The sequence below is a fragment of the Larimichthys crocea genome, chromosome XXII (assembly GCF_000972845.2).
Source record: "Larimichthys crocea isolate SSNF chromosome XXII, L_crocea_2.0, whole genome shotgun sequence".
Lineage (NCBI taxonomy): Eukaryota > Metazoa > Chordata > Actinopteri > Sciaenidae > Larimichthys > Larimichthys crocea.
The window spans coordinates 14,216,177-14,228,464 of record NC_040032.1 but is presented as its reverse complement, the minus strand read 5'-3'; the positions used below and the strand labels follow the sequence as shown (position 1 = coordinate 14,228,464).

General features: G+C 39.8%; 1 protein-coding gene across 1 annotated transcript; it reads left to right on the top strand.

Annotated features, from left to right (window-relative positions):
- Window positions 1–1,443: 1,443 nt before the first annotated feature.
- Window positions 1,444–10,770, top strand: vkorc1l1 (vitamin K epoxide reductase complex, subunit 1-like 1). The gene is made up of 3 exons (XM_010743113.3): window positions 1,444–1,801; window positions 4,172–4,281; window positions 6,269–10,770. Exons 1-3 carry the CDS (start codon window positions 1,578–1,580, stop codon window positions 6,493–6,495), a joined length of 561 nt encoding a protein of 186 aa, XP_010741415.1. The 5' UTR covers window positions 1,444–1,577; the 3' UTR covers window positions 6,496–10,770.
- Window positions 10,771–12,288: the final 1,518 nt, after the last annotated feature.

The following is a 12,288-nucleotide window of genomic DNA, read 5'->3' as shown; positions in this document are numbered from 1 at the left end:
TTAACTAATAATAATAACAACTAATAATATATAATAATAATAATAATAATAAATTGTGCTTTCATCAGGTGAGGTTATTTAATTTGTATTATTCATATCTATTATTATAGTATCTATACTATTTGTATGTATTATGTATATTTTAAACTATTATGTCAATTAATTTGATGATAATATAATAATAATAATAATAATAATCATAATAATAATAATTAATACAATCTTCTTCTTCTTTTTTTTCTCCTTCGGCTTTTCCCTTCAGGGGTGCGACAGCGAATCCATTGCCTCCATCTAACCTGTCTTCTGCATCCTCTTCTCTCACACCAAAACTACCTTCATTTCTCTTTCACTGCATCCATAAACCTCCTCTTTGTCTTCCTCTAGGCCTCCTCCTGTCTGCAGTTCAAAAACTCAGCATCCTTCTACCAATATATTCACTATCTCTCGTCTGGACATGTCCGACCATCTCAGTCCGGCCTCTCCTGATTATCTCCAAAACCTCTAACATGTGCTGTCCCTCTGGTGTAACTCTTCCTGATCTATTCCATCCTGGTCACTCCAAAAGGAACCTCAGCATCTTCTATCTCTGCTACTCCAGCTCTGCCTCCTGTCTTTTTCCTCAGTGGACTGTCTCTAGACTAAACAAAACTCGTGGTCTCACCAAGTTTTGTACCTTTCCTTTCATTTTAGCTGAAACTCTTCTGACCCAATTCTCCACCCGTTCCAACGCCTGCAACACGCTTCTTCCATCCTCTTTCCACACTCTCCCATTGTTTGTGACTGTTGACCCTAAATACTTAAAATCCTCCACCTTCTTTATATCTCTCTCCCTGTAACCTCACCTTCCACTTGGGTCCCTCATTCCTAGAATGCGAAGAAGAAGAAGAGACGTACGAATAAAGAAGGGAGAAGGAAGAAGAGAAGTAATAAGAAGAAGGAAGAAGAAAGAGAAAGGAGAATAAAATATAAGAATTAAGAAGATAAGGTACGACATGAAGTGGTGGAGGAAGAAGACTAAAGCACAAGCAAAAGATGACAGGAATAAGAGGAATAATTTAAGAAAAAAGAGAAGAACAACAATAAGAATTAATAAGACAAGAATGAGAAGAATGAAAAGCGAAATCAATGAAAACGAAGAAGAAAAAGATAAGAAATAGTCACTAAGAATACATGACAGAGAAGAAGGAAGACTAAGAACCAACTGAGGGTAGCTGACTAAGAAAAATTTAATATGTAGTCATACATAATAATAATTGATTAAAAGAGATCACGGAAATTAAATAGTTAAAAAAGTTCAAGAAGAAAAATAATATTAATATAATAAGAATAGCCAATTTAATTAATTAACAAATAAACAACAACAACAATAATAATAATAATAATAATAATAATAATAATATGAAATGTTTAAAGTGTGTCCGCATACAGAGGTCCATGGTCGGTGTTCCGGTGGTTCCGGTACCGCTGTACTGTTTTTGTCCCCCGGCTCGGCGCTCGGCGTCCCGCCCCCTGACGGTGTGGCACGTCTTGACGCTTTTCCACGTCGCCGCTCCGTCTCACAGGCGAACTCGCTGCGTATGTATGCGTGTCTCCAGCTAGGCCAGAGAGTGATGGCGGCGCCCGTCCTGAGAGTGTCCACCCCTCGGTGGGAGAGAATAGCCCGGCTCCTCGTCTGCCTGCTGGGCATACTGCTGTCTTTATATGCCTTTCACGTCGAGAGGGAAAAGGCTCGGGATCCGAGTTACAAGGCTATGTGCGACGTCAGCAGCTCCATCAGCTGCTCGAAAGTGTTCAGCTCAAGGTAATTTGAATTCAGCAAAGAGCGCTCAATGGGAGCCGGGGCTGCTATTGTGGCGGATCCGGGGAAGGGCTGCGCGGTTCAAACTGTCAAACGCACCCCGCTAACATCCACCGGCTTCCTCTCTGAAGCCTCCTCTCACTTAACCAAACTCTTAACGGACTGGTTGCGCTTGCTATGGCTTGTCTTGTTCGTTAAATAAACATTTCTCTTGAGGAGGAGAAAAAAAAAAAGAAGTTAACTTTTAGCTTTATCATTCAATAAGCACATGAATAGCTTTTAGCTCGGCGATGCTAACTTCCCTCGCTAACCGCTAGCCGTTGGTTAACGTTGCACTTTGTTGACCGTTAGCCGGCCGTTGGCGTTCCAAAAGCGGCCGTTAGTAACGTTAACTGGCCGTTAAGTGGTCACATCTGTAACGGTCAACTTTAGCAGTGAAGTTGACGGTAGCTTGCTTCAGTTAGGCGTTATTGTTGTGTTGTTGTTGTTGTTGTTGCTGTAGCCGGGTGAACCCATTCATTCCGGCGACTTAAACTGTGTTTATTATCTGCTGGTTAACCGGCTTGTTGTTGATAATTTCGGCTAACTTTCTTTTTAAAAAACCTAATAGTTAGCGCTCTGTTAGCTGTCACGCTGCTGTCATTAGCCGCCGTGCTAATGTCAACCAGTCAGTCAGTCAGTCCACCCTACATACCTACAACAGAGCTCCAGAGGTCAGTCAGAGAGGTAATGCTGTTTGCTACCTTGAAGTTTCAATGCTGTGGTCACAGTCACACATTATTACCAGATGAACAGATAGCTACATTGGTTTATCCACACAGAAAACTGCTGCTACAGTTCATCGCTTCATGCTTTACTCAAACCTATTCCCGTGAAGCAGTCACACCACCTTTAACTGTGTGCATTCAACTCCTAGTCAAAGTTAACCCCCCCACCTATTGAATCTGACTGAATGATTGACAGAGTCTCCTTGCAGGGCCTGAACCAAACACTCACAGCATAACTGGAATGCAACCTGCCTTGGAGGCAACACATATTTGTAAGATGAGTGAGTGAATTGTCCGGGGACGGTCTCACTTTTGTCATCGTCTTCCCACCCAAATAAAGAATCCTAGCAAGATACTATTTCAGTGTAAACAGTGACATCAAGGGCTCTGAGATAAGGCGAGAATACTCTATATTTGGCGATGCAGCTTACCGTATTTAAGTATGTTGAACCGCCTGTTTTGTGCGAATGCTTATACAGTAAGATAAGGTCTAAAAACACAAGCCAGAATGTGCCTGTGGTAGAGAAATTATTGGAAAGCATGACTGTCAGCAATGTGGTATTTTTTTTTTATTATATGCAAGGAGAATAAGCTGCAACAAAGTGCGATTGCAGACCAAGAAAGTGGTTCAAAAGAGTGACATACTTGCTCACACGGAGGCTTTTAAGCTTGTATCATCCCTAATTCTTACTGCCGTTCTTCAAAAAATACTTCCGACTATGCATGTGGTAAATGAGGAGTAAGCAAACAAATGTCTGGGCTCTGTACTCCTGCTGTATAGACATGAATGAGACATGAACAACTTTAAATTTCCTCCTGGCACTTTAGAGCAGAGGGTCTGTGAAAAAAAGTGCTGTTTACTGAACATGTTGAACACGTTGAACGTTCCCACTCAGTGAAACTTGTACTGAACGTTCATCTATCTTGTCTTTCAGTGTGCTGGATGTCGAAAGAATTTTATCGGCACGTAAAAACGATGTTAAAATTTAAACATAATCTCATAAACCTCCAACTTCACAGCAGGTCAGCGGCTTCAGTTTTTTACTAGGGCACCAACTGGAACGAGACCTGATGTGTCGCACAGGTTTAAAGATAGTAGTGAACAACAGACTGGTATTAACAGGTGGGCAGCACCGATGATTGTGCCAAAGAAGATCAGACAAATTAAATGTGATCCTCTTGACTTCAGGGGGTCTTAAAATCAAACTCGATACAGGGGTTTGTTCGAACAGGCTCTCATCTGTCACATGCATAAGTCCAGATGGATTTTGTCAATGAATTGATTAGCTGATCGTCAGCTGTTATTTTGGACTGTTTGAAGACGGCACGACATTCTTAACTGTTTTGACAAGTCGAGAGAATATTCAGATGAATCGAGGGAAAAACAAAAAACTCACTCAACTCGTACGTCAGGTTTACGAGGAAACAGGAAAACAAACACTGTAAAGACCTGAGCGCTGTGTACTTTTTTGTTTTTTTTATCTTTAGTGTGACTCATCGGGTTTTCATAGTGCTCAGCTGTGATCCAGTTTCCCACAGTTTTCTCTGAAATAAAGTTATAACTGGATGTTTTGTGTGTGTGTTCTTTTTTTTTTTTTTCTTGTAGGTGGGGTCGAGGATTTGGACTCTTGGGCTCAATCTTTGGAAACGACAGCGCACTGAACCAACCCAACAGTGTCTACGGGATCGTGTTTTATGCCTTTCAGCTTCTACTAGGTAAGATGTCAATGTATTCAGAGTTATCTGGTCAAGCAGGGCTGACTCAACACTTTGCCTGTCATGGCTATATTTGACTAATACTGACTCACGTGTTATCAGATTCGTTAAAGTTTGACTCTTATTACTGCTGTCTCATTTTGGCTCCAACCGTTCAGATCACAAGGTAACTTGTCTTAACTTGAAGCTTTACTTTCCCCCCTTTGGTGATATTCACAGTCACATTTTCCTCCCCTACAGTACATTATTGGTGTTGCTGACTCAGTCATGCTGGTTTGACATGTTTGCCCGCCGAGTGGCCTGTAGGCTCGCTTGGCCACCTGGCGCTGGCACAGAACAAGAGGTCCTTTTAGCCACAGCAGTAACCACTCGTTTGACTAACACAATAGCAGCCCAGTTACGCCAAACTGCTACAGCGGCTCAAGATTTCCATATTAAAGGCAAGACTACTCAGTTTGAGAACTTTCATTATTCTCGCAGTCTTGGACCGTCCAATATTTGTGAGTAGGCATGAGTCCAGAATCTGCACAACTAAGGCTTTAGTAGCTGATTAATGCCAGCATACAGCATGTGACTGCTGTAGACTCAGATGTTTCCACATGAAATTAATGCTATAGTTGTGGCTTGTCCCATTATATTTTCCCTTTATTGTAATCTAGAGTTATGAAGAGGATAGAAAGTGTTAATAGATTAGATATTTGGATAATCCAGCAAATAAAAGACCTGAAAATCAAAGTACTTCATCACATTAATGCAAGAATAGAAACAAAAATACAATAAGTCCATAAAGCAGTCATGCTCATTGATTTGTAACATTAACCATGATGGTTTAATACACCCACAAGGACGTAAACATAAAATCTTTATTGACAAATTTATCTCATGTCATGGTATTATATAGTCGTATCATCTATCCTTAGAAGGATGAATGAATACATTACAGTATTTGAGTAAATCTACTTTCCACCACTGCACCGTAGGCATGCCAGCAGTTTGTTTATGTGATTAATGAGATAATTAAGTTTGATGATTCTAATTAAACAGTACTGATTTGAAAACCAAACACCCCCACACCCGTCACAGCTCTCAGATATGCAGTTTTATTGATGCCAAACGCGTGCGAGAAACCAGGAAGAGTTTAGCTGGGAATTTTGCCAACAGCTAACAGCCAAATTCCAGCGGTTACGAAAACGATATGTGTGCACCACGACTGCCGGAGCCAGTCGTGGCTGTTCTAGTCAATGTTTCAAACTTGCGCTGTGGTCCGGTTCAGAAGCGTCCCAGAAACGGGTCTCTGCTCAGCTCTGTCGACACAGAAACGGCATAGAGAATCCAGTCGACTTTCAAAATAAAACACCCTGTGCAAACCTCTGATTGTAAAACAGCCAAAATGGAAACAATTTAATTTAAATATTTACATATTTAGAAGCACGTAAACCAGAAAAATGACCAAATCTGAGCAAGTTAGCAAAGTCTGGCGGGCAAAACGCTTCTGAAACGCTCCTGGTGGTGTTTAAAGTTGCGTGGAGAACACATTAAAATAGTGTTGTGTCCATGACGGAGATGTACCCAGAGGGGTTTTGGCCAGGAAGTGTTTAGGTGGCAAGAGAAACCAGGGCAAATGTATTAAACAGCCAGCATTCTTTGGAATAATGGATAAATCCTGGGTTGTATTAAATATAGTGTAGATCACATTGTAAGGGAAGACCGGCCAAATGACATGAAGGTACCAAAATAGGATCCTCATCTGTAGATTAGCAATAATTGTTACCAAAAAAAAAGTTGCTTCACCTTCACCTTAACCTAGAACTATGACTACACCTCATGTGACAACAGAATAATATGACTATTCAGCGTCATCACGAGGATGCTGGTGACATAAATAGAGAACTGTCTGAGGCTGAACGCTCAGAGGAAAGGGCAGACTCATCAGGTTTCTTGTGTGTGTGTTATCTGTCTAAGCTTTAGTTTGTGTTTCTCGCCGTAGGAATGACTGTGAGTGCAATGGCCGCCCTTATTCTCATGACGACATCCATCTTGTCGGTGGTGGGTTCGCTCTACCTGGGCTACATCCTCTACTTTGTCCTAAAGGACTTCTGCATCATCTGCATCACCACATATGCGCTGAACTTCATTCTCTTTATTCTCAACTACAAGCGACTGGTTTACTTGAATGAGGCCTGGAAGCAGCAGCTTCAGGCCAAGCAGGACTAAAGCTGTCGAGAAACGGCAAGAAAAATACAACAAACAAACAAACGACAACAACAACAACAACAACAAAAAAAGAAAAAGAAATGTGACCTCTGAACTTTTGACTTGCCACCAGGAGACCTTGCTTCCAAACAATGTTTATTCTGCTGTGTGTTCAAAAAAAATGAAGAAATTTAACTTAAATGTTGGGCCTGACATCTCAATGTTGCAAACACGGAAGGATTTGTAAGTGACAGATGATTTTTTTTTTTTCCTTTTAATTTCTTTTTTTTCTTACTTGTTTAACATTGTACTCACTTAAAGGAAGGGGCTGGCTATATGCGCGTGGGGGAAACACTTCAACCTGAGCAAGCAGAAGCAGAACGCCACAATACAGAACGACGGAGGACAGTTCTCTTTTGAACAAAAACGGATCGCAGCGTGGAAGAGAAACGGGACATTTTAAAAAAATAAAGAGGGGGGGTTTACTTGAAATGGTTAGAAAGGTCCTAATACTGCACAGCAGATCTGCACTAAAAGTTCGGGGCCGAATAACGGTTTCCAAAAATATAGAAAACACTCATTAGGTCATCGTGCAGGTACGGTTCTTTGTCAAGGCGGTTAGGGCGGGCGGGCAGGATGATTAACATTTATACAAGATAGGGTTTTTTTTTTTCCATGTTTACACTTTGTAGTATGTTACTTTTTTTTTTTTTTTTTTGAAGAGGACCACTAAGAATAAAACACAGGACAATGTGAGATATTGTGTGTAGATCAGTCAGATTGTTTGTTTTGCAATTCTGTAAATAGCTGCTGAGCAATATTCCAGGCTAGATTGTGATTTTAGTGTTGACACAAACCTTTAAGGAGAAAACAACAATTAAAAAAACAAAAAAAAAACACACCAAAAAAACCTTTAAAAAAAACACAAAAAAAACAGGAGAGATGATCAAGGTCACAGTTTTTAGGTGGAGGAAGTCTGAAGATGTTGCTTGGGGTGGGGCATCTTCCGTCCTGTAAAATCCTGGTCAGGCATGCAGTTCAGAGTCGTGTGGATTTCTTTGTTGTAAGTGGTTATTGTTTCACCCGAAAAGCCACCAACACAAGTCTTTTAAAACAGAGCTATCGCTTCTTTTGACCAAGTTTGCGTAAAAAGGCACCCTCACTTTTTTTTTTTTTTTCTTGGTTTGTTTATTCTGTGAAGAGCATTCCTGACCACCACTCAAGTGGGATCCATAAAGACTTATGTGCCTAAAGGAGTGTTAAGGTGAATTACCTTTCTTTCTTTTTCTTTTTAAAAAAAATGTTTTTGGGTGTGGGGTGGAGGAGGCGGATGGGCAGGGGGGTAAATGTCATGTTAACACCAGTTTTGCTCGTTGTTTTATTGTCACAGGTCCAAGGCTTTATTTTTATGATCACAGTTTTGTAAATTAAAGATACCAGTGAAGTGTTTCTCCCTCCCTAATAAGAGTCTCATGAGGTAGCAAAAGGCTGCTACACTGTGATCGTCTGCTCAAGGGGTAAGAGTGGCCCGGTGACAGAAGCATCTCTTCTCTTTGCTGTTTTCATTTGCATTAATTGCTCATCTGGCTTTTTTTTTGTTTTGTTTGTTTGGTTTTGTTCACTGTCCAGCCTGTATAAATTTGATGTCAATTGAACGGTAACAGTGATCTTGCCAAGCTGAGTTACGGTTCATTTGCAGGATGTGAACAAAACTTGGAGGGATGTGACGCTTTGTTGGACAAGGTGTACGATTCTGTAAGAAAACAAAACAGTATGTTAAGCCATATGTGGAAGATTGTGGGAGATTTATCCAGGATGCTGATGGTTTGCAAACACTGAAGCTTCTCATTAAATGGTCGATCTAACATAGTTCATACAGAGACAGATCACAGCATGGGGCGGGGGGTGAAGCAGCCACTGCTCGCAGCTTGGCTTTGCCAGAAACCCACAGTATTGTCAGCTCAGATCAGCGACTGAGTCTGACCGTTTGTCTCTTTTTCCATCCAGAACCCACCGATTTTAAAGCATCCTAATGTCAGATGCATGGTACACTATCTCCTGGCTTTAAGCATATGTTGGCCGTCGGACAATCTTGCACACACACTGTCGAAGATGTAGTAGTAATAACTGTAATAATGTGAGTCATCTGTGGTGTTTAAACCAGCTTGTTAATAGTTTCCATCACTGCTAGTTTCCATGCCCCCGTCACAGTTACTACAGTCCTCCATGGCGTTTTTTTTTTTTTTGGTTTTCTTTTTATATGTGGGGTGACGATGGCAGTAAGGTGCTTCCTGTGGTAACATGAAGTCATCGGCTATGTATGAAAACGGAAATTATGTTTTTTTTTTTTTGTTTGTTTGTTTTTCAGGAAGTTGTTTGTTCATGCATGTTGTAACATTTACTACTTATCATATTTAGGCTGTGTTACATCGCTGTTACACATTTTCCAAAGCATACCAAAGTGTGTTATATTTTAAAATAGTTCTTCCTTCACTGTGAGAATAATATACACTGTTAACTATGTCAATATTTGTCCTTTCAAGTATCATGTGATGCAGCCTGCTTGTCAAATCTAGACTTGAGTTACCTACCTTAAGAGTAATCCACAGAGTCAGCACTACACTTCTGAAACATCTATTCAAAGTCATGAAGTAAAACTAGAGATTTGCTCTACCTTCTGGCGCCTACATTGTCCATAATGCAACTCTACCGCTGACAGTTCGGTCTGAGATTCTGGCTTGTTATGCGAGTAGCAGCTAATGTAGCTGGCCTTATGCAGAGACGAGGAGCGTGCCATAGAGGAACTTTGTAGTCTTTAGCCCCAACTGAAGCACTTCACACAACTCCATCTGGAGACACAAAAAGCTTTACGAAAGTTTTGTTTAGTAGAACGCCCCAAAACCTGTGAAATCTAAAATCTGTTTCCTTTTTTTTAAAGCAAATTTCAAAGACGGAAGCTCATGTAAACACGACGGTTTGCTTTGGAAAATGGTTGGCAGTTCTATTACTTCAACATGATTGGTAGTAAACATGCGTGCAGCAGTTTTGATGATTTTAAATGTTGCGGCATCTCTTAGCGAGTCATCGAGATCTTCCCTATACAGTATTGCCTTGTCGAGCTTAGATCAGGTTTCTTATTCATTTCACAACAACACTGTTCATGTCCTTTTTCTGGGAATGCCTGTGCACTCACATGTAAGACAAGTCTCCTATGGATTCACTTGGACAGGTCAAATTTTGTTATTTTAATTTAGTGAAGTCTGGCATAACTTGCTAGTTTTTTTGGGGTCCCACGTAGATCAACTACAGAACTGACAAGTGCACATGTAGGTAGCCCATTATTCTGTTCATGATTCCAGTCATATGCAAGCCTGTTACACTAGCACTGTGTGCAGTTACTTTAAAAGAAAGAAAAATGGGTAAAGGAATTTGGATGTTGAGTCAGAAAGTCTTTGGCTCACCATGTCGCGTGATGATTTAAAAAAACAACAAAAAAACAAAAAAGGTCAAATTGATCGATTACTGCATTCTCATTAATATTCATTTAGGCCCTGAGGTATAACTGCCATGTTAGTTGCATCACAAATGCCAACAAAAGTGCCTTCTGTTTGATCACTAGGCCTTGAGCCAAAGACGAGCAACAGTAATAGCCTTGTAAAACGAAGAATGGTAACTGTAACAGGCACTTCTGCTTGCCTTTCCTTAAGATGTAATCTGATAAATTGGTAATTCCCAAAGATTTGATATGGTGTATCGGTGCAAAGATCCACACTCAGAAATTGCCAGACAAAATGCCCTGTCAAACTATCGGTCACTCCTTTTCTTTTCCTTCCTGAACTCCACTATATTATTACCTTTATTTTGTCTAGTTAGGACGTTTGTTAGCGAAGAATACACTCTGTTTAAACTACATGATTGTAATGTTCTTTTTCATCATTAATTGTGCCCTTTAGCTGTATAGACTGTTAACATTCTGGGTTATTTTAGTTAAAAAAAAAAAAAGTTGAGGGGTTGGAGGGCTAGGAATCCATGTGTCAGCATAAAAATGTTTATTACATTTCTTTGTGGAGGAAAACTTACTGGGTTTGCTTCTGTATTGCCAAATATGTTTTAAAATGCTGTATTTTCTTACATGGAAAAGTGTTACATGAATGGTAGGAGGGTGCAAAAAAAATAATCGGTTTAAAATCCAGCTTACTTTAAGGGAAAACTGTGGAAAAAGGTTGACATGAGAACATTTTTAATTGTGTCATTGTCATGTGGAAATGATCTACCATTAAAACATTCCCTCTGAAACTGTCATTTTAAGTTATTTTTATTAGATTAAATGTTTAAAAGTTGAAACAGGATCACTGCTAAATTTAGGCGTTTTGTTTTGTTCATCGCTTCCTGATGAGCTTCCACTGAGGGAGGACGAAATCCACATGACATCCCCATCCATGACAAGATTCCCACTGGAATTTTAAGACTTGTTCCCTTAAGATAAACTTTTTAAACTATTTTTGCGTAGAGGACTGTATGTTTTGTTCCCCCCAAGCCGTCCACAGAAGGAGTGATTACAGAAAGTTTAAAACTGTTTTACTGTTCATGACGTTCATGATTCAACTTTAAAGGAGCAGTGTGTACAATTTGGTGGCTCAACATGGGGGACAAAGTTATATTAAACTCTGGACCTTTTAAGTCTTTTTAAAAAGACTTATAATTATGAACTTAAATTATTATGAACCTGGCTGTTAAGGTTGAGGTCTAATTGCAGTTTAAATGTTTGGTCTGACTCCAAGTTGTTAAAGGGGTACTGAAGCTATGAATTATTACACTTCCATAGTAGAAACAGTCTAATTTTGTCAATCTTTGTACAGAATGAAGTGTTCTGAAATTTATTTTGAAACATGAAACGATTACGTGTTAAATTATGATAGATTTATGGTTGGTGGTGATGAGGTTGGTTTGCTCAGGAAGACCAGTTGTGGTGTACATTATTTTAGGCAAAATATGGCAAAGGACAAAGCTGAACACCTGAAACCTACGACCCGATGACCTATCCCTATTTTACATTGAGTCAGTGACTGTAGGACCTCCAACCCAGCCTATCTTGTCCTGTCACATGCTACGCTAGGACAAGATGGAGCTACGCTTGTTAGAAAAATGTGACACAGGTTACTGATTATTTTTATCCGGTTTCACTGACAGGTGTCAAACCTATAAGGATAGATTGGAAGTCCATCTTGTAAACAACCACATCCAGTGTTTAAAGTCCACTTTAGGCTCAATCTATCAAGACTCATCAACATTTTATGTTTTTTTATTAACCAAGATAGCAGTGGTTGGGTTTTAGTGCTTTGAGTATCACTTGTGCTCTTGTTGTAACATTTACATATGCTGTTAATTCTTCCCTGAAACACAAACCACTAAGTGAAACATAATAAGTGACTTAAGAATTTGGGAGGATTCAAATTCAATAACCGACATCGATACTGGATGCAGTATCTCTCCAGTTGCTGAGCGAACCTTAACCAGGACAAAGAAAAAGTATTGAATGTGGATTTAATCAAGTCAGTATATACAGATTCAGTATTAATGAAGTGGTTCAAAGAACACTGTGCTCACTGATGCATTCATCTCCAGTTGTGAAAGAATTGTGTAAACAATACTGCTACTGTAGATACTGTTTGTTGGACAGGAATCTAAATATTCAGTGTTTGTCCAGCGGTGAGGAAATTATGAGCAAAGTCACTGATTTTGTAAGCAGTCAGTGACTCGAAACAAAAGTTATGTCAAATGTTGGGAATGTTTTGAGAAAAGAAGCTTATTGAG